Genomic DNA, 22545 nt, shown 5'->3' with positions numbered 1-22545 from the left:
TTGTAAAATTACTAAAATGTTTACATAATGATGATGATAATAATAATAATAAATTACTTGTGATAAAATAAAAACGTTACAATATAAATAGCTATAAAAGACTCACTTCTTAAATCTTTTCTTTAGCATATTTAACAAAAAATTATAAATACTACTAAATTAGGCCTACTTGTGATAAAATTAAACAATAAGCCCCGCTAAGCCGTGTTTTACAGTGGATTTAGAACAGCTAAGGGGCGTTGTTAGGCAACGAGTTATAAAACGTAACCGAGTTATAAACCGGTTACTCCATAAAAATATTCATTTTAATATTTATTTTATTCATAAAATAAACACCAGCAACAAAACATATAACGTTATAACACATTTATTCCTCCGCCAAGCAATGTATTTCCAAAGAGGTTGCTAAGCAGCAACAAAGAATCACAACCGGCAGTTGCGCAGTAATACCTGACAATACTAATCTTCTCATGTAATGCGGTCACAGGTGTGTGTTTGCTGAGTAATTTACAACGGCTTCGAACGCGGCTCTACCAAGGACTGGAACTATCCGTTTTATAATAAAAACTTTTACAGTATCAACTTCTATATATATAAAAAAAGTAAAGTAAAAAAAAAAAAAAAACTGCTATAAAAGGCTCACTTCTCTTAAATAATTTCATATTTAATTCATAACAATAATAATAATAATACATTTGGCAGATTCCTGAAGAAAAATCTGAAATGTTTGGTGATATTATTGGTAACGTTTAAACTACTTTCCTCTACTATCAGTGTTTTCCATTATATTTGATTTATTTGTTCATTTATTAATTTATTGTTTTTTTGTTTTTTTTTGGTACTATACGGTTATCCGGACCACATGTGATGACCTACCCCCTCCCCGCCCCTAAACCTACCCGTCACTAGGGTTACGAACAACCAAGAGCGGTTGTGGTCACGTGTGGTCAGGTGTGGTCCGTCCGGATACCTTTTTTTTTATTTAATACATTTTAAAATCACATTCATTTATAACTCTTTTACTTCATTCATTCTTTTGTTTATTCTGCTTATCTGAATGTGTTTGTTCTCCTAAGAAAGTTTGTACAATATTATTTTGTTCCTTAATAATAATAATCCACTCTTGCATGTATAAATGAAACTATGTGGTAGCTACTTTGCTTTTCTACAGATTGACAAAACTGTAGGCCTACATTTGTATTTACAAAGCAAACAATGATACATTTTACAATGCAAAATAAATTATTCTTTAGTTTTTTTATATCTAATTTTTTTTTCTTTTATTGTTTATATTTATTTATTCACATTTACAGTGTAGGTTGTCACGATGGGAACCTGTAATTATAGCTACAAATTATAGTAGACAAATAAAATGAAATAGCTAAATAAATAAATAAATAAACAAAATAAATCGTTAAAGATAGTACTGCTCAACCTAAGGCTGAATAATTGCGGTTATATTTAGAGATTTGATAATGTACCTTGTTTGTTTGTGTTGTTGAAGCATAATAATAAGATAAAAATAATAAATAAATAAAAAAGTTAAAAGTAGTACTTCCGGTAACCGACTGTTACGGTCTGAAAGCAGAGTGGGCGCACTAGTAAAGAAAGTAGCGTCATTAGAGCGCCGTATGAAAATGTTGGCAAGTTTGCACATGGAAAAAAGGTAGAAGGAACAATATTTGTTTTACCGGACTGTTTACACTTTTAAATAGCGAGGCGGAATATATCTGACTACAGCACTGTTTGAGCGTGTGACCCCACGGGCTCACTGACACTGACTAGGCTAGAAGTCTGCACCAATGTCGCGTGCATATGAAACAATGCGCTTACATTTAACCTGGCCATTGTTGAAAAAAATCGTCACTGTACCAAATATATGTTTCGGTTATTTAATAACCAGCCGCCGTGTTGTCAATACTTGCTGTAAGCCTGTAAAGAGAAGAAATGAAAGGAACCCCAAACTACCTGCTGAATGGCACACTCTTTCCTGGGAAGAAAGACTGGCTGACACTGTGACTCCTTTGTGGAGAATGAATTATGAGAAGCAGCTCCAGTGGAAACAAGAGCAGCAGCACAAAATCTTGCTTGAGATGGCAAAGCAACTAGCTCAGGATTCAATGCTCCCTTTTTCAAAGGACTTAAGATTCCCTCTCCTTTCCATAGTACCCTCACCAGTGAGAGATGGATACCGCAATAAATCAACCTTCTCTGTTAACAAAGGGGTAGATGGGAATCCAAAAACTGTTGGATTTTATATAGGCAATGGAAGAACGGGTAACATAGTATGTGTCCATGGTGACCATCTCCTGAACATGCCTTCAAAACACAGCGTGGTTGCAAGGTACTATGAAGATTTTATACGCTGCTCACCACTCCGACCATGCATTTTGTTTCATGATGGTGGCCACTGGAGAGAAATCACGATAAGAACCAGTTCTGCCGGTCACACCATGGCCATTGTTTATTTCCATCCTCAAAACCTAAGGCCTGAGGATATTGACATCCATAAAGCTGCTCTGGTGGAGTACTTCACACAAGGTCCCGGAGCAGTTTGTCAGCTGGTTTCTCTTTATTTCCAGGAGAGCACAATGACCCGTTGCAGTAATGAACAATCCCCCTATCAGCTTCTGTACGGACAGCCCCATATCTTTGAGGAGGTGCTTGGCTTCAAGTTTCGCATTTCTGCTGATTCTTTCTTCCAGGTGAATCGGGGAGCAGCGGAAGCTTTGTACAAAACTGTTGCGGAGCTGAATCGGGCTTGTGTTGGGGGCACACTGCTGGATGTATGCTGTGGTACTGGAGCCATTGGCATTTCGTTATCCCCACAGATGGAGAGAGTCATTGGCATAGAGCTCATTGAGCAGGCGGTCGAGGACGCCAAGTGTAATGCAGCGCTAAACAGAGTTCACAACTGTGAATTTCTCTCAGGCAAAGCAGAAGTTGTTCTGCCAAATATGATGGCCACTTTGAATTCCGATGGCGGACTGACAGCTGTTGTGAATCCGTCCCGGGCTGGCCTGCATTATCGAGTTGTCAGAGCTTTAAGGAACCACCCAGCCATAAGAAGGCTGGTCTATATATCTTGCAAACCTGATGGGGAGGCAATGAGGAACTTTAGAGAGCTCTGCTGTGGTTCTGATTTTAAGAGAAAAATCACTGGTGAAGCCTTCAAACCAACCGTGGCTGTCCCTGTGGACCTGTTTCCACACACTACTCACTGTGAACTAGTGCTTGTTTTTGAGCGATAGTGATTGTTTAAATAAAAAATAAAAAAAGAGTGGCTGCTTTTCCAGTGAATGTCTGTTTATCTATGCCATTAAATGTCTATGGAAAATTTTCAATGCAGTTAGCCTACTCTTAATTACATATTGTGGCATCATGAAAGAGCGTGTTCTATCTAGAGGGCAGATACATTGCTCTAAGATGGCTGGAGCAAGAGGGCTTCTTGTTAAGAACTACCACTCCCAGGTCACCACACATGGAAGCTGGGAAGCAAGATGGCCGCCTATTAAGGACTACAAAACCCAGGCTGCCAGAGATAGCAGTTCCAGCTGCAGCTCATAAGACCGGCAGAAGGGTCTAATAGAAGGTGTGAGAGAATGCTGTAGGTGTGTGTGGCTGGGAAAAGACAAGTCTGTGTGAAACAAAGAAGATTAAGTTAATTTGTTGTGAGCTGAAGTGCTTTGAGTTTGAAAACCTTTGGTTTGAATATTAAACCCACACCTGCATACTGAAGAGACTGCTGAAGCGGTGTTTACTGGGAAATTGCAAAAGCTAAAGATCCTGAACCTCTCATGCTGTCACTATATATATATATATGATGTTTGTGTATGTAAATGTATACTGCAGTATATATATATAATATATATATATATATATAGATATAGATATACTGTTATTTTAACCTACACTCACCTAAAGGATTGTTAGGAATACCTGTTCAATTTCTCATTAATGCAATTATCTAATCAACCAATCACATGGCAGTTGCTTCAATGCATTTAGGGGTATGATCCTGGTCAAGACAATCTCCTGAACTCCAAACTGAATGTCAGAATGGGAAAGAAAGGTGATTTAAGCAATTTTGAGCGTGGCATGGTTGTTGGTGCCAGACGGGCCAGTCTGAGTATTTCACAATCTGCTCAGTTACTGGGATTTTCACGCACAACCATTTCTAGGGTTTACAAAGAATGGTGTGAAAAGGGAAAAACATCCAGTATGCGGCAGTCCTGTGGGCGAAAATGCCTTGTTGATGCTAGAGGTCAGAGGAGAATGGGCCGACTGATTCAAGCTGATAGAAGAGCAACTTTGACTGAAATAACCACTCGTTACAACCGAGGTATGCAGCAAAGCATTTGTGAAGCCCCAACATGCACAACCTTGAGGCGGATGGGCTACAACAGCAGAAGACCCCACCGGGTACCACTCATCTCCACTACAAATAGGAAAAAGAGGCTACAATTTGCACGAGCTCACCAAAATTGGACAGTTGAAGACTGGAAAAATGTTGCCTGGTCTGATGAGTCTCGATTTCTGTTGAGACATTCAGATGGTAAGAGTCAGAATTTGGCATAAACAGAATGAGAACATGGATCCATCATGCCTTGTTACCACTGTGCAGGCTGGTGGTGGTGGTGTAATGGTGTGGGGGATGTTTTCTTGGCACACTTTAGACCCCTTAGTGCCAATTGGGCATCATTTAAATGCCACGACCTACCTGAGCATTGTTTCTCACCATGTCCATCCCTTTATGACCACCATGTACCCATCCTCTGATGGCTACTTCCAGCAGGATAATGCACCATGTCACAAAGCTCGAATCATTTCAAATTGGTTTCTTGAACATGACAATGAGTTCACTGTACTAAAATGGCCCCCACAGACACCAGATCTCAACCCAATAGAGCATCTTTGGGATGTGGTGGAACGGGAGCTTCGTGCCCTGGATGTGCATCCCACAAATCTCCATCAACTGCAAGATGCTATCCTATCAATATGGGCCAACATTTCTAAAGAATGCTTTCAGCACCTTGTTGAATCAATGCCACGTAGAATTAAGGCAGTTCTGAAGGCGAAAGGGGGTCAAACACAGTATTAGTATGGTGTTCCTAATAATCCTTTAGGTGAGTGTATATGTGTTATATGAACTAAAACCATATAAGTTTAAGTTTGAAAAAAGTTTGTTACTTGAAATAAAATAAACTGTAAATAAATTTAAATATATCTTCAGCTCAGCATTTCTCCTTTTTCGTTTTGTTTAACCTGATGTACTAAAATAACTTAAACTGGAATACAAATGGTAGACTTATCAAAAAAACGAATAAAAACGACGAAAATAACAAATTTACTGAAACTTTAACAAACACTAAAATGGAAAAATAAAATAAAATCTATATATTAATAGAAACTATAATAGTATCTCAGTGGTGCTAGCGCTCATATATATATATAAATATATAAAATACTAGCAGGCCCCTTGCATTATCACTAGGGGGTACTATTGCGTCATCCCTCCATCTTGTGTAGTGCTAGTGCTTGCTATACATACATGAATATGTACATGTAAGACAAGCCTGTATGTACTCACAGGATTTTTGAAGTCTGATGGTAAGTATGATAAGTTGTGACAATTGGACACATTCCTTAAGCATTAACAGAAAGTTCTCATTTGAACCACAGAATAAACATAGCCTATGACTAGCACAAATGACTAGCCATTTTCACATGCTATAGGCTACTCTTTTTCTTTTAGTTTAGACATGGAGTATGGCACAATGATGTGTGACTAAGAAGGGCTGATGATTTGGATGAAGCATGCTTACAACAAAATCACTTACTGAACTAGGCAAAATAATAAGTGCACTGATCGAGAAAACATTATGTAAATGGTTGATTTTTGACCAGATTCACAAGGCTAAGCCGTTTTGTGCAGTAGCCTATGTCACAGTTAATATGAGTGCAAAATACAATCCCATTCAATTACAGTAATGTGTTCAGCAGTACATTTTGAAATTAGAGCACATAAAGATCAGTAGTTCCTCTCTTGAGGAAACCTTAACTGTTTTAGCACGAGTAGCCTAGCTCTTCTTTAGAGGAACGACATGTTAGAAACATAGAGGTGTAGCCATATGTTTACTAGTAGGGCTGAACTAGCAACAAAATAATCTCTTATTCTTGGAGAATATTTAAATGTTTGCATTTTAATCACAGTTACATACAAACCTATTTGTGTTTTAGCGTTGTAAGGCTTACTGTACTCCAAAAGTAGTTCCAAAAGCAGGTTTTCACAGTGATGCAGAACAACCATTTTGGGTTCCCCAGAGAACCTTTCAGTGAAGAGATCTTAAAAGAACTGAAACTTTTTCCAAAATAAAGAACATTTTGTGCAATGAAAAAGTTCCATGGATGTTAAAGTTCTTCAATGTCACCACATTTAGGATAGGCTATTTATATGCAGAAAGTATTACATTGCAACAGTGGCAAATGTATGTGCATACATGCACACATATAGAAATTCTAACTCAACAGATGCCCATAACATTTTGGCAAAAAAGCCATATTGATAGGATAACTTATCTTTGTGCTAGAAATGCAAAGACTTGCATTTCCTAATTTACTCGTGGGCATTAAAAGGCACAAGCTTTGTTGTGACCTGATCTGTATCACACAGTGAGATTAAACAGCAGAGGTGCTGGCTATCAGAAAACCAGCGTTCATGGCGTCCACATCATGAACATCAGATAACCGAGCAACCAATGAAACTGGCAGGGCTGGATGGCATCCTTTCAGCCTCGCCCAATTGCATCATTTTAAACGAAATCAGAGGCTTAGACACGCAAAAAATTCATTCCCTCGACGGGAGAACCTGCTCGCATCAATCAAATTGCGATATTTTTTTTACAGTTGTATCGGAAACAAGGTAAGCGCGTAACAGTTGCGTGAATGCGCGTTTATCTCAGCGCGTGCCTTTTTTTGTGACAGAAGTCACACCCATTTTGCGCAGAATTTAATACGTGTGCATTGTGTGAATGGTTTAAGGGATTTGTCTTTTAAAATAATAGTAAGTTTATTGAAATGGTAGATGGTTCTTCTTTGCCGACGGTCGTGAAAATATAATCGATTCGTTCTCTTCACAGGAGACTGTAACGAGCATGAAAGCAATGGCCGAAACGACAACGACGACGACGACAGAGGATGTTTATGATGATGCTTATGAGGAGAAACAGGGCCCGAAATCTCCACTACAAATCGTATGGAGAAACGTTTTATTAATGACTCTATTGCACATAGGAGCTCTTTATGGATTGAAGCTTCTTCCATCTGTCTCTTTCTTAACACTCATATGGAGTGAGTATGTTGAGCTTATTCTGACTCTGTCATTGAACTGTTTATTTTTTAGGTTTGTAATAGCAACCTGTTTCTGTGTTTATTACGTTTCTATTATGGCCTATATGGCCTAATGATAATGTATAGATGATCTGTAACTGAGTTTTCATGCAACTCAGGCTTATAATATTCCTATCTTTGTTTGCTAAAACATCTAACATTTATCTCTAAATTCTTTAAACTAATGCAATGTTAGTTCTATTGTTACAACCTACAGCCTAACACAAGCAAATATGGATATTTTAAATTGAGTGCCTTAATTTATTGTGATAATCAAATGTACTAATATAAGTAGGCTACTTGTAATTTTTTACAATGCCATCCCCATCACTATCCCCACATAACCCTCATTTAAACATAGAATAGCCTACAGATATAATTAAAAACTGTTAATACAATCAGGAAAAAAACTAGAAATAAACTATATTAAGACAAATAGGCTGATAATTAAAAAAAAGTAAAGTTACTTTCACAATTATGTTCAGTAAAAGTCTATTTTGCGCTATATGTGTACAGTAGAAGTGCTTTGGAAATTGATATATTAGTGTGGATTTTATGTCAAATTAAACATGAAAATCTGTTGATTCGGATGATCTCAGTTCTGTCATTTAACATCCATTAACATGATTACAAATCAAATGATAAATCAGACGTGTAATCTTACTTTCTTAGCTCAGAATAGTCCTGTAAATCTCTTATATTTTTATACATCCCACAATGTCTGCTGTCACCTCACAGGAGGCTGGTGGTCATGTGTGATAGTTTTTAACCCCTATAGCTCATGCATAACGGGTTAAACGGAAAAACACTCCCTGGTTCCCCCTTCTTTTTGTGCCAAGCAGGTGAATTTATTCTGTTACAGATTTAAAGTTGTGATTACTATTCTTAGATATTATCATTAATGTGTCATACTTTATCCAAAAGTGAAAGTCAGGCCCCTATGTCTCAGCTAAATTTGTTATGTAGAACAATGTTAAAAACATTGTAAGTGTGCTTGAGTGATAGCGAGACAGTCCCGTGAGTAACTTGAAATCCAACCAAAATCTGAACTGGGCTGCACTGTTGTGTAGATTTTTGGCATCACGGCAACGCATAATATTGCACCCTGACGAACAAAGAACAATTGCTGTTGAAATAAGCACTCCATTGTAAATTGAGCGGGGTCATAACAGTGTGGCCTTCTTCACAGTCTGTGGCCTGTTATCCCACATCCCTTGCAGCCTGGTCTGACAACACACAGCGAGACATTCTGTCCTCTCATAGAACGAATCAAGGGCACACACCGTTACACATTATAGAATCTGTGTGTAGTTCAGGCTAATGTGTTTTTAAACATTCTTTTCTGTTTTCTCTCTTAATGTGACAGCGGGAGTGTGTTTCATGGTAAGTGCTCTTGGAATAACCGCCGGTGCCCATCGCCTTTGGAGCCACAGGTCCTACAAAGCCTCAATGCCATTACGAATCTTCCTAGGGGTTGCAAACTCTATGGCTTTTCAGGTAACATTTTTTGTGAATGAATAAAACCATATTCCACATTAAATTATGCAGTGTGAATGCAGCTCAGATGGAGGTGGTAGGGCGTAGTGGTTAAAGATCTGGGCTGGTTCAAACCCCACAAGAGCTGAACGATCACCATTGTGCCTTTTGAGCAAAGCAATTAACCCCAGGACGTTCACCTGAGATTGTCCCTGTAAAATGTGGACTGTAAGTCACTTTGGATAAAAGTACTACTTATACATGCTGGATAGGTTTATTTTTCTTTTTGTAGCTTTCATTCACTTGTACTCTACTGATGTATACTTGTATCCTTTTAGAATGATGTCTATGAGTGGGCCAGAGATCATCGTGCCCACCACAAGTTTTCTGAGACTGATGCGGACCCACACAATGCCCGCAGAGGATTCTTCTTTTCTCACATCGGCTGGTTGCTGGTCCGCAAACACCCGGAAGTTATTGAGAAAGGACGCAAGCTGGAGCTCACTGACCTTAAATCAGATTGGGTTGTAATGTTTCAGAGAAGGTCAGTAAGAAAATGTGACACTTCCGATTCACTTTTATAAATCTTATCACCATAAAGTTCAAAAGTTTGGGGTCAGTAATTTTTTTTAAAGAAATTTTTATTTTTAGTAATTAAATTGATCAAAATCGACAGTAAAGACATTTAGAATTAGACCAAGGTTTATATTTGAAATAAATGCTGTTCTATTGAACTTTCTATTCATCAAAGTATTTAAAAAAAAAGTATAATGACAAGAAATCAGCATATTAGAATGATTTCTGAAGCATCATGTTACACTGAAGACTGGAGTAATTCAGCTTTACCATCACAGGAATAATTTATATTTTAAAATATAACACAATAGAAAAAAATTTAATAACATTTCTCAGTTACTTTTTTAATGTATTCTTGATCCAATAAATGCAGAGAAACTATGTCTTCTTACCGACCTCAAACTTTTGAACAGTGGAGTTGTACTGACATAATTATCACTGAAAAAATCACAGATACATTCTTCATAAAACGTTTTCCTCTTTATAATAATATAATTTAATTATGCTTTATTTTAGCTTTTAAAAATCTTCTGTTTTGATTTATATATTTTGATAAACTCAAAACCAGATTTACTAAACAGGGCAAAATAGCGTGAGAGTGCAAATCCAAAAATTCCTTAGTTTGTCCACACCTTTTCATCGCAAATGTTTCACTGCGTGTCTTAGTCAATCTTGACAGTAGTTTTTTTTTATCAGTATTTACTGGGTGAAAACCTGTGAATGTACAAGACAGGACAAACTTTGATCCAGGTTTTGTCAGTTCTTATGAGCTAAAAAGTTTTTATTTATTTAAAATATTCACTACACCTCTGTGACCCCGTTATTAGGAGTGCCCATCTAAACCAGGCCACATATTTGGCACTAGCTACTGTGGAATAATCAATATCCCTTTCCATCACTTTGAATGACATACAACAGAAAAAGTGCCAAGCTTTTTGATAAGGGTTTAAGAATGTGTCTTGCCAGATCAGATAATGGAAGAAAAACTGGTTAGTCAGCATTTCAAACTGCGTGTTGTGGTCTAGCTGATGTTTAACAGCTGTTGTTAATTCAGTAAATCTGTTACATACACTAGAAGAATAGCAATCGGAATGTTTGTTTTGAATATCTTACATTTCTCTGTCCCTAGGCATTACAAGTTATCTGTGGTGGTGATGTGCTTTCTCTTCCCCACGCTTGTACCTTGGTACTTTTGGGAAGAGAGTCTTTTGAACAGTTACTTTGTCCCTTGTCTGTTGAGATACACTGTGGTCCTTAATGCGACCTGGCTGGTCAACAGTGCAGCTCACATGTGGGGAATGAGGCCCTATGACAACAACATCAATCCCAGAGAGAACAAGTTTGTTGCCTTCAGTGCCATTGGTAAGAACAATGTATTTTCTTTTCCAGCTTGATATTCATTCATTCAATCATTCATTCATAATTTATTAATTAATAACTTTTTAAAAATCTTCTTGTTTGCACATTTACTTATTAATATATATATGTAAAAACATGGAAGTAGTTAAGTTGCTTTGAATAGTATATATTAAGTAATATTCATATTATTAAAGCTATACAGACACATTCAATCACACAAAAAAGTACAGGATATTGTATTTGAATGCACAAGTAAACCAAACCGCAACAGTATGTACTATTCAGAAGTCTCTTCTGCTCACCAAGGCTGCTTTTATTTAATCAAAATGACAGTAAAGACTGTAATATTGTGAAATATTATTGCTATTTAAAATAACTGTTTTCTATTTGAATGTATTTTAAAAATGTAATGTATTACTGTGATGGCAAAGCTGATTTTTCAGCAGCCATTACTGTAGTCTTCAGTGTCACATGATCAGTGCTGGGGAAAGTTATTATAATTATTGCGTTACTCCCTGGAAATGTTACTAATTGCGTGACTTTTTATGGGGAAGATACTTTTTCTCACCTAGGCTGGGCTTGCTTGTTCTATTTTTGGCAAATGTAAAGGTCCTTTCACACCAAGTGAAATGAATATGGCTCAGACTGAAGGAAATGCAAATTCTAATTCAAATGCCTGTACAGTAGAGGTCGATAAACGGGAAAACAAATTAACTCGTGTTACTTATCTGAAAAAAGAATCACAGATATTTTGTTGTGAATTTAAAAGTAATTACTTTTAACAGTAATTAAATTACAAGTGTTACTTGTTACCTTAAAAAGTAATCTGATAATGTAACTCAGGTTACTTAATGTGTAACTACCCCCAACACTGTACATGATCCTTCAGAAATCATTCTAATATTCTGATTTGGTGTTGAAAAACATTTTTTATTATTATCTATGTTAAAAACAGTTGTGCTGCTTAATTTCTTTGTGGAAACCGTGATACGTTTTTTTTTTTTGATGAATAGAAAGAACAGAATTTATTTGAATTTATAAACTTCAAATAAACTTTTAAATATGCAATTTAATTTCAGGTGAAGGATTTCACAACTATCATCACACATTCCCCCATGATTATGCTACAAGTGAGTTTGGCAGTCGGCTGAACCTGACCAAAGCGTTTATCGATCTTATGTGCTTCTTTGGGCTGGCCAAGGATTGCAAGAGGGTAACTCATGAGACCATCATAGCCCGCGTTCAACGCACCGGTGATGGCAGCCACAAAAGTGGTTGATTTGATCATTACATATCAAAAACAAAACAAAAAAACAAAAAAAAAGTTATAAGCCAACATATACAAAAGCATTTATTAGTGTGCAATGAAGATTGATCTGTATACACTCTCATATGAAATAAGAAGCTCTAGAGTGTGTTGGACTAATATGTGTTCTTAAGAATTATTTCCTTTTCATGACTGTGGGGGATTATTTTTGGAGATGGTAAAGGCCATAGATTGGGAGGATAATTATGTCTCAGTCTGCCTCAAGAGGCAAGAGACGGTACTTCACTAGTTAAACAGCCATGTGCCTCATTACAGCCCCTCTCATGAATTGGTTTCTCTGGCTTAGCAGTTACGGTTCTGATAAAAAAAAAAAATTCATTCCAGAGAGCTATGCAAGCTGTAAAATTAAGTTAAGATAATAATATATTGGCACTACATTTTCTTAGGTGATACACCCAACAGTATGCACAACACATCAACAGTGATGAGTTCGGTTTCGAATAGTTTTGTTAGTTCTGACAGTATGCCTATACATGTAAATACATCTTACTGATTACATTATTGATCATATTTATTCACATTATTATTATTTAAATAAATTATTCTACATGCCAATGCAAATGTCTTCAGATCAGTGATGTTTATAATGAGGAATTTCCTCAAGTGAAATGAGCAAATCATCAGAAATTTGTATTTCATTTTCCATATTGCATAGCTCTCTATCTGGTTTCCATGGCCTCTTCTGGTCCTGTAAAAGAGTGTGGTGACCAGGAATATGGTGACCTCTTTTCTAATTAAATACTCTGAAGCACCAAATGACTATTTCAAGTATTGTGGAAAAATATTTAACCAGAAAATATTTTGAAAGAAATGTATCTGTTGAGGTAAATGTATTAAGGTGCATTTATTCTAGCAGATTTATTATAGGACATTTATTTGTCCTTATTATATAATCCAAGGATTGGAATATTTAATTGTCTTCATCAGATATCTTGCCCTTTGCCTTATAGAATAGGGAGATTTTGGGTTAGGCTCAAAATTGAAAATGCAAAAATGATGCATCGCATCAGAAGAATTGTTATAAACTAAAGAAGTTTTAAATCAGATGTATCATTCGGGGTGGGCTTTTTTCTTGGCTCTTCTGTGATGAATGAATGACAACCTATAAATGTTTGATAGGTTGTTAGATGTCTCCAAATATAAGAAAAATATTCTCACCAAATGCGATATTTAAAACATTCATCCATGTTTAGGAAGAAGACACAAATTGGCTATATTTTACAGCTCAATTATTTATACAGTGACCTTTGATGTCTGGGAGCCTTAATGGGCACATTTTCAAGGAATGTTGTTTCATGTACCATAAACCAAAATTTCTATAAGTGGGAGAGTTTTACGAGTTGTACCGTGAGTTTTGTTATGAATCAATATTAATCTTTTCTTAATTGAATAAAATGTGTGTATGTCTGAAAATGTTGTCTCAACGAACTTTCTTTTGGCACACCGACCATATTGTACATTCATTAATCATTTATGATAAATGGATGTAATTTTTAAGACAAAAAAGTTAATGCAGCTTATTCATTGCGATTCATCCAATGAATGAAACGTTCACCCGTGCGCGAAAATGTCTGTATATTTCTATGGACCCATAAATTTAAAGAAAATAGTTAGGCTAACCTATTAAAATTTTAATATGAAAACTGATACTAAACCTTTTGGTTGGTACTGTAGTTTTATTTATATTTCATCTATGGGGAAAAAGGTAAAAACTTGCGAGCACATGCTAAAACCACTAAATAAATGTATGCATATAAGATTTAAAGTAAAACGGCCATTGCAACATCATTTTACAATCATGAGGCCATATATATTTAGTTTAACATTCATTGATAACATTAATACTCGCATTCAAAAAGTGGATTTAGAATATAGTGGCAAATTCGCTTTACTTCATATGAAAGCCTTTCAAAGCCTAATCCAAAAACATCCCTCTGGAATCTCCCAAATAACTTTCCTAATCCTAATTTGCACAAGAGAAGATACGCGGACGTCAAAGAAGCTGAACCTAAAGGTCATGAAGCGCCAGCTAAGGACTAAACTGAGAGAAAAAGGTAAAAGAACAATTTTAAAAGAGTTATGAAGTCCTCCTGAAAAACGCAAACACGATTGTGTCGATTATCCTCCTTATAACTGTTAATTCCAGCTGTTTATCTTTTAATTCAACTCCTCGCGCTCATGGATAGCTACATTCAACATTGTGCCGTTTTAAAACATAGCCTAATAATAATAAATATATATATATAGCCAGGCCTATATACACTTTTATCGCAGTCAGGCTAAAAAAAAAACTTAGCCCCTGTCCTGCGCATTTCTTTTTTTCAACTATTTTACTGAAATTGAATTTATCAGCCTTTCTGTGGATTTAACCGGATTTCAGCGGATCTAAAAGCTCTATTCATAAGTTTGAATTTAACTTGCTTATAATAAGCCTATAAATTCCTGTGAACGCTACAAATAACATTTGTCGTTTGATCCAGTAGATAGGCTAATGTCAGTAATCCCTGAGCGTTATCAACCACATACTGTAGCCTATCAGCCCCTTTCATGCTGCTCTTGAAATTGAGTTTTAAGGCACAACCTTAGAGATGCCATCCTGATTTCATATTAATTCACTCCAACTGTTAGCACACAGGGAGCTCTTCCCAGCTATTTGTCCTGGAGGAGCCCAGGGTGCCCTTTTGATCATTTCAATCTCTCTCTGGTACAATAGTTCTGATTGGCTGAACGAGTAAGAAAAGGGAAAATCTTTAATTAAGTAGATAATCTCTTGTTGGGATGAGAGGAGCTCCATTTCAGAACCCCCTTGGCTCACACATGAGACCCCCAGCCTCTGAATTCTGGATGTAGGTTATATAGAGCTCTTGCAGACCCCTCTGCTTTCCAAGGTGAAGATAAGTCTGCCAGTCCTCTCTCTCTCAGGATGTTCATGCATTTGGAGTTTTATTATTACGCTTTCATCCTGATGGCTCACATGAAGTCTTGCTGCAGTTGGTGAGTTCCGCGTTTCATTTTATTTTAGGCATGCGATTGATTAATTAATTGATTTTATATATCGAACGTTTACATGCTGTGCTAATCTCTGGATTAAAAAATCGGGGTGAAACAGAGACTTCAACTGATCGGTGTTTTGTTATGTTCCCCGATAAAGAAGCTTTGAGCCTCGTTTCATTGGTTAGCATGCATGAGGAGAAGCTATGAAGCTATGTTCTTCTTTTTTAACTTACATTGTGATGTGATATATATATATATATATATGACACACACAATTTCCATTTGAAAATGTACTTTTAAGATCAGTATGCCTATTTGTAATTAGATAAACTAATTTTAAAAATGATGTTTTATCAATTTGAAGTGTTACTTGTAATTTCAAAGGGAACATATGCAAGTTTTTGGGTCATCTGACTTAATAGGCTGCTCTATCTTCCAGGTCAGTGAATAATTTCCTGATGACTGGCCCAAAGGTAAGCCAACATCTTTTGATCTGCTTTGCTGATCTTTACCGGGAGAGAGAAACTTCAAAATGTCGAAATCATTTATGGATTTGGGTGGTTAATGTTTGAGGGTGACCCTGCAATGCAAGCAAGTGGCAAATTAAAAAGATTCGCACACCACCACGGGTGCTGTATTTCTTGAACATGTATCTTTGTGGATTAGGTATTACTTGCTGCTTGGGGTGGACTGGACCATATAGCTTTCACACACTTCAGCTCATTCACAATGTGAAGTTGTGAGGACTTTTTACTGAGTGGCAAGGGAAGGGGCCTTTGGTGGGTGGTCATCATTAGCAACCCAGCCGCCCGTGAGAGCACTTGTGGTGCTGTCTCTTCTAAACCACTTGAGACATATTAGATTGTATGAACCACAGTTTCACAGTCACATAGACCCTTTTTGTTTACTTTTTGTGTGCATTTCTGATCAGTCTTTGAATTTGTACCATTGTGAGAAAAAAAAAAAAAAAACACTCTTTTTTTTTTAAAAACATATATATATATATAAAAGAATATCCAGCAAACCACTGTGGAACCATAGGGAAATATTTACATTCATACATTAACATATTTAAAACTTTAAAATAATAATAATTATAGACAATGAAGCCATTTTCGTACTTTTTACATTTTAGGTAACACTTACTATAAATACTAATTTGTTAATGTTGGTTAATAAAATAACAATTGTTCATTGTTTGTTCATGTTATTTCACAGTGCATTAACTAATGTTACCAGACACAACTTTTGATTTTAATGATACATTAGTAAATGTTAACATTAACTAAGATTAATAAATGCCGTAGAAGAACTGTTTAGCGTTAGTTCATGTTAAAAAATTAAGTTAACTTATGTAAACAATGTGTTATCTAAAAAATTAAAAAGCATGAAAATGACTCCATGATATCTATAATAATAATTTTTAGGAATTATATTAAAGGTTTAAATGAATTAAATATTAAATGTAAATATTTCACTATTGTTCCACAGCAACTTTTAAATATAATAATTTAATAAATTAACATACAGGTGCATTTATATATGAATTGTGCATGCTGAGAATTAAAAAAAAAAGTATCATTAGTTTTAGTGAGTTTTTTTTTTTGTAACCACTTCATAGTGAGTGTGTATTTCATCCCAAATCTTTTTGTGTGGTTTGCATTGTTTCAGGCCTACTTGATCTACTCCAGCAGTGTGGCCGCAGGAGCTCAAAGTGGGATTGAAGAGTGCAAGTATCAGTTTGCGTGGGACCGCTGGAACTGCCCGGAGAGGGCTCTTCAGCTCTCCACCCACAGTGGACTCAGAAGCGGTGAGAACTATGACCTCTGTTGATGATCGTTTTATATATATTGTGCTTTCAGATCTTTAAAAATGCATATGTTTTAATAGAATAAAAGTGCAAGTGTGTGTTATGTATACTGTGTGTTTAGTGGACTCAAAGCCCATCTGTATCAATCACAGAAACAGCTCTTAAAACAAACACATTGATCCTGTTTAAACCACAGAAAGCATCTCCCAATGTTGATGTGCCTGAAAACACTGCATTCTTGAGTCAATTAAACCCGGTCTGTTAATAGGCAAGTAGAAAAGCCACCAAGGGGATATTGTGCATCAGAATGAGTGAGTGAAATGGACGCCCTCTCAAGTCAAAGGGTGTGGGTCAAAGGTTTGCTTCAGACTCCTTTCATTAAGCATTCCTTAAGTGCCAAAGAGGGGACCTGTCGCAGTCCAGTGCCGACCCCAGACCGACAATACATGTATATGAGAGTAGACCAACAGCGCTACTCTCTGTTTGATGCATGGGAAATAAGAGTCAAAAGCCATCCCTACTGAGATAGATGCTGAGCATCTGAGTAAATCATGATTTATGGTGTTCAGGATGTTAGTAAAAATGACATGCACTAGTGTTTGACCAGCATACATAGAACATTGTATTTCATAGACCAGATAAATAAAATGGCATTTGCACGGAATATTAATTTCAGTGTTGTTTCTAATCACAGCAAACAGAGAAACAGCGTTTTTCCATGCCATCAGCTCTGCTGGAGTCATGTATACCCTCACCAGGAACTGCAGCCTCGGTGACTTTGATAACTGCGGATGTGATGACACCAGGAACGGCCAGCGAGGTGATAAACTACGTCTCAACATAGATGGAAAGTCAATGTTCTGGGTTAAGCATGTTAACATCATTTTAATGTAGACAATTACTAACCTAAGGTCACTTACTAACCTTTTTTTTCTGTAAAGTTATATTCAGTTTTACAACTTTGTTCCCATGAGAATCTAATGGCTAAAACCCTAAAACAACTCTAGAAAAGATGAGAACAACATCACAGTTCAAATAAAACACAAGTTTTAACAGAAGAATTAAAGGGATAGGTCACCTAAAAATGTTAATTCTGTCATTAATTACTTACCCTGATGCTGTTCCAAACCCGTGAGACTTTTGTTCATCTTCGGAACACAAACGAAGATATTTTTGATGGAATCTGAGAGCTTTCTCTCCCTCCATTGACGGCTACGCATCACTTTGACGCTTCAAAACTTCATGAAGAGATCGTAAAACTAATCCATATGAATTGAGCGGTTAGTCCAGTTTTTCTGAAGAGACACGATTGCTTTATAAGATGAACAGATTAAATTTAGGCTTTTTATTCACATATAAACATTCATCAACTCGCACATCAGTTGTGGTAAACGATAATCAAGCATGTTCGCTTGACGTGTGAGAACCAGTGAGGTTCATTCTTGTGTTACAGAACGTTTGAGTTTCCGCAAAAACCAATGAGGTTTGCTCTCGTGCATCAGGCAGGTTCGGTTGAGCTTCTGTTTATGTGAATAAAAGCCTAAATTCAATCTGTTCATCATTTAATGTGATCTTCAGGAAATTTGGACTAAACCTCTCAATTCATATGGATTAGTTTTACAATCTCTATTAACTTTTTGAAGCGTCAAAGTGTCAGTTGCGTAGCTGTCTATGGAGGGACAAGAAGCGCTCTCAGATTTCATTAAAATATCTTCATTTGTGTTCCGAAGATGAACGAAAGTCTTATGGGTTTGGAACGACATGAGGGTGAGAAATTAATGGCAGAATTTTTGGGTGAACTATCCCATTAATGTAAGTGCTTTTAAATATACACTACAAGAACAGCATTTAATGCATCCTTGCTGAATAAAAGTATTGATTTAAAAAAAAACTTACTAACCCCTACTTTTGAAGTGTATAAATATAATTATATATAAGCTTCAAATTTGTGCTCTTAAATTGTCCAATAATTGGCCCCACTCATAGTTTTTAAGGAAAAAGATGGACAAGTGGAATTTTTGTATTTTTCTGGTAATCAAATTTGTGCCATAAATGCAGGAAAGGAATGAAAAAAAAAATTTGATGTCACATAATCAATTTAGTCTGGCAAAAACATTCTGTTGTCATCTCAGGTGGTCCGGGATGGCTATGGGGAGGCTGCAGCGATAACGTAGGATTCGGAGAGGCGATCTCCAAGCAGTTTGTGGATGCACTGGAAACCGGACAGGACGCACGAGCCGCCATGAACCTGCACAACAACGAAGTAGGACGCAAGGTATATGAAGTCATCTGGGCTGGCTGGGGCCTAAATTTCAGGCATGTCTGTTGGCCACCAACAGCTCGCAGAGTGGCTTTTGAATCATTTTTCAGTGCTTCTAATGATAGCTTACCACCCAAGAGTTTCATTCACGGCCCCATAAGCAAGGTGCCACTCGTTCTCCCAATAGTGTGCGCTGTACCAGAAGGGCCTATTTACAGCCTGTGAATGTCCTTTATGACGAGGCCTTAACTTGAGATTCTTGGGATCAGTGGTGCAAGCTTAATTAGACGACCTAGGGGTCCGCACATTGCAAAGGTTCTGTATTCTGTTGCTTCCCAAATAAGTGTTTAGTTTTATTCTTGCAATAAGGATCTTACATTTATGTTGGTCTTTGTTGTACTTGAGAGAGCCACGGGGATCACAGCCATGTGGCTCAAGTGCTCTTTGTTTATCCTGTCTGTGCCCCGTCTGCAGGTTTTGTCAATTCATTGGCACCTGGAGCATCATTGTAACTGAAAAAATGTGAAAGAATTCTTTTTCACTTCCTCCTCAATGGACTTGCCACTGGGTCTGCCTATGACAGAAAACATGTTGACAATGGCTATGCAAAATAAATACACCCCTTTCCTGCGCCTAACAATCTAGCTCGATGTGAAACCCTGATTCTGCGCCTTGCGCCGAGTGAATGAGAAAAGAGGCGTTCCTTTTTTAAGGACAGCTGTTTGTTTCAGCCGAAGTCAGGAATTCTTGTACGACCACCAAGAAAAGAGAAATCCCCAGACTTGAACTTTGAACCACTTCCTCTTAACTCAGAGTTTCCTTCTGCTTGTTTAAGTGGATGTATAGGGTGCCTATAAAGAGCGCATTGTATATTTCGACTGATGAGTTCAATCCTAATTAGAATGTTTTGAAACATGAACATTTGCCTCTAGAATGCATGAATGAGTGCGTTCTTTAACGTGAGATCCTCTCTTCAACCAGGCAGTGAAAGGAACCATGCAGAGGACGTGCAAGTGCCATGGAGTGTCTGGCAGCTGCACCACTCAGACCTGCTGGCTGCAGTTGCCCGAGTTTCGCGAGGTGGGCAACTACCTAAAGGAGAAGTATCACAGGGCCGTGAAGGTGGACCTGCTGCGTGGCGCGGGGAACAGCGCAGCCAGCCGCGGAGCGATCGCCGAGACCTTCAGCTCCATCTCGCGGAAAGAGCTGGTGCACTTGGAGGATTCCCCCGACTACTGCTTGGAGAACCGCACTCTGGGCTTGCCGGGCACCGAGGGCCGTGAGTGCTTGAGGAAGGGCAAGAATCTGAGCAAGTGGGAGAAGCGTAGCTGCAAGCGACTGTGCGGAGAGTGCGGCCTGGCTGTGGAGGAACGCAGGGCCGAGACCGTGTCCAGCTGCAACTGCAAGTTCCACTGGTGTTGCGCTGTAAAATGCGAGCAGTGCCGCAAAACGGTCACAAAGTACTATTGTGTGAAGAGGGCCAAACGGGTCACGAACGATAGTGCCAGCCGCAGGAAAAGCTATCGGTTGAAGAAGAAGCACTAGAGATGTCCTGAACTGTTCGCTACGGTGGTCTAGAAGTTAAGCAGATGTTTTTGTCTACAGTACACCCTGAGCTTGAGAATGAAATGAGCTCAAAGGTCCATCTGAATGCTTTAATGGACACCTTCCAGAACACATATTTGATCTGTATTATTTCACCTAAGCAATTCAAAATTACTCCTGTAAACATTGTAGGATAGCACTGAACACCGCATCTAACCAATATATAGCACAATAGACTGTGAATAACCTTTTCATTCACCAACAGTGATGTACTTTGATGGATCATTTATTGGAATGATCATTTTTAAAGGAGTTTTGAATTCACGATTCGGGCCACTTCTCCAGCTGCCATCAGAATCATTGCTTGCCTAATGTTTTCTTGCCTGTTTTTAGCATTCTGATAATAGATTTACCCTGATACTGTATATGAACTGTAAATAAGAGGAAGCACTTTGTATATTGTTAATTTATTGCACAGATACTATAGTGCTGTTTTTTCTATGATAGTTTCTTTCTATGTGTTTTTTTTTTTTTTACTTTGCTTTCATAATTAAAATTATGTAATAGGTATCATCTTTTAATGTTTTCATTCATTTAGGTCAGATGAATGCATCTGAATTAACTGAGCCACTTGTTGTTTGTGTAGAAAAAAAACATCCTCTGCTAATTTATTTTGCTCAGAAATAAATGTGCTTCATAATAATAATAATGACATTTTAAGTGTAAAAAAATGAAAGACCATATCGTAAATCCCAGTTCCACACATTGTAAAATTAAATTATTTACCGTAGACTGTTGGTCAGACCTAATGATTTCTTTGTCTTGGCCACATATAACCCTTTTCTTTCTGTATTCTTTAGCTTGATGTCACATAACCCTGGGGCAGAGAGACAATGAGAGAGAGGATTTAATTATAGTCTTCCTTCCTTCACGCCTCTCTCAATTTCTTCTTCACAAATGCCTCCTTTTCTGTCTCGGTAATCCTCAAAGCACTCCCAATGCTTTTGCGCTTGGATGTTTCTTTACTGTTTAAGACTAGTTTAATTAACTTTGTTGAGACAGAGGGAAAACATGAACCAAGTCGCCCCACAAATCATCTAGCATCTAATTTTGTATGCTAATCTCCTTTTTCATGCCACCATCTCGGGAGAAAAAAAAAAATGTTGGGAAAATTTCATGTAGCCTGTGTTGGGCTTCCTGTGGATGTTTTATTCCAGGCCCACCTATTTGGCTCTTTTCAGTCCTCTAGGGCCTTCCTTTGCTCGATTTAACAATGAATGGCGAGCTAATCAGCTCCCTCGGAAATGCACTGCTGCTGAAGACGCTAATCCCTCTCTCCTCCTCCTTCAATGGGCTGTCGCCTTCAAAAGGACTTTGGGAAAAGGCTTTGCATGGATTCACACTGTTTGCTGAATAGAAGTTAGTTCAAGTATTGTACCCAAACAAGTAGGGTTTATAAACAAATACTTGCCAGCTACCGTCCCATCTGTAGAAGTGCCAACCCTACAGTAAAACGCAGAGACAAAACTGTGGCCCTTTAAAAGTTGTCAAAAAACCCCAAACAAATTCAGTCTTTTTTATTGGTGATAGCTTTTTCTGATGCGCTCCTCTTTAAATAAAAAATAAAACCTCCCCTTGACACCTTGCTAATTTTGAGTTGAAGTGAATTCCTCCTACAATTTACACCATGCCATTTGTTAGGTTAGGCAATAAGAGCAACTCCCTGTTATAGAGATATTAAATTGAAACGTGTTTTTTGATAGTCACATTCAAATTTCACTTTATCTTTAAATTAATTCAAGCAAAGTT

At 37.4% G+C, this 22545-nt stretch overlaps 3 protein-coding genes across 4 annotated transcripts; all 3 read left to right on the top strand.

Moving 5' to 3' along the window:
* Positions 1-1420: 1420 nt before the first annotated feature.
* On the top strand, positions 1421-5237 carry trmt2b (tRNA methyltransferase 2 homolog B). The gene has a single exon (XM_084390833.1). The coding sequence runs from the start codon at positions 1803-1805 to the stop codon at positions 3249-3251; it is 1449 nt and encodes a 482-aa protein (XP_084246959.1). The 5' UTR covers positions 1421-1802; the 3' UTR covers positions 3252-5237.
* A 1430-nt stretch (positions 5238-6667) lies between these two features.
* Positions 6668-12429, top strand: scdb (stearoyl-CoA desaturase b). Of its 2 annotated transcripts, none has more exons than XM_084390712.1 (6): positions 6668-6922; positions 7140-7350; positions 8756-8886; positions 9204-9409; positions 10571-10803; positions 11880-12429. In XM_084390712.1, the coding sequence occupies exons 2-6, from the start codon at positions 7155-7157 to the stop codon at positions 12077-12079; spliced, it is 966 nt and encodes a 321-aa protein (XP_084246838.1). In that variant the 5' UTR covers positions 6668-6922; positions 7140-7154; the 3' UTR covers positions 12080-12429. The 2 variants fall into 2 exon arrangements, with proteins under 2 accessions (XP_084246838.1, XP_084246839.1); XM_084390713.1 differs by lacking the exon at positions 6668-6922 and adding an exon at positions 6939-7063.
* Positions 12430-14594: 2165 nt separating this feature from the next.
* Positions 14595-21656, top strand: wnt8b (wingless-type MMTV integration site family, member 8b). The gene is made up of 6 exons (XM_084391924.1): positions 14595-15121; positions 15561-15594; positions 16793-16931; positions 17626-17751; positions 19064-19206; positions 20173-21656. The coding sequence occupies exons 1-6, from the start codon at positions 15051-15053 to the stop codon at positions 20734-20736; spliced, it is 1077 nt and encodes a 358-aa protein (XP_084248050.1). The 5' UTR covers positions 14595-15050; the 3' UTR covers positions 20737-21656.
* The last annotated feature ends 889 nt before the right edge of the window (positions 21657-22545 follow it).

The sequence above is a fragment of the Rutilus rutilus genome, assembly GCF_951802725.1.
Source record: "Rutilus rutilus genome assembly, chromosome: 20".
Lineage (NCBI taxonomy): Eukaryota > Metazoa > Chordata > Actinopteri > Cypriniformes > Leuciscidae > Rutilus > Rutilus rutilus.
This window is presented reverse-complemented; position numbering and strand designations above follow the sequence as displayed.

What these genes read in the sequence shown, in the direction of transcription:
- trmt2b (XM_084390833.1), top strand. Translation starts at nt 1,803, where the DNA reads ATGTCGCGTGCATATGAAACAATGCGCTTACATTTAACCTGGCCATTG.
- scdb (XM_084390712.1), top strand. Translation starts at nt 7,155, where the DNA reads ATGAAAGCAATGGCCGAAACGACAACGACGACGACGACAGAGGATGTT. An exon ending in CAAACTCTATGGCTTTTCAG is followed by an intron (nt 8,887 to 9,203) that starts GTAACATTTTTT and finishes GTATCCTTTTAG; the next exon opens with AATGATGTCTATGAGTGGGC. An exon ending in GTTGTAATGTTTCAGAGAAG is followed by an intron (nt 9,410 to 10,570) that starts GTCAGTAAGAAA and finishes CTCTGTCCCTAG; the next exon opens with GCATTACAAGTTATCTGTGG.
- wnt8b (XM_084391924.1), top strand. Translation starts at nt 15,051, where the DNA reads ATGTTCATGCATTTGGAGTTTTATTATTACGCTTTCATCCTGATGGCT. An exon ending in ATGAAGTCTTGCTGCAGTTG is followed by an intron (nt 15,122 to 15,560) that starts GTGAGTTCCGCG and finishes TCTATCTTCCAG; the next exon opens with GTCAGTGAATAATTTCCTGA. An exon ending in ACAACGAAGTAGGACGCAAG is followed by an intron (nt 19,207 to 20,172) that starts GTATATGAAGTC and finishes CTCTTCAACCAG; the next exon opens with GCAGTGAAAGGAACCATGCA.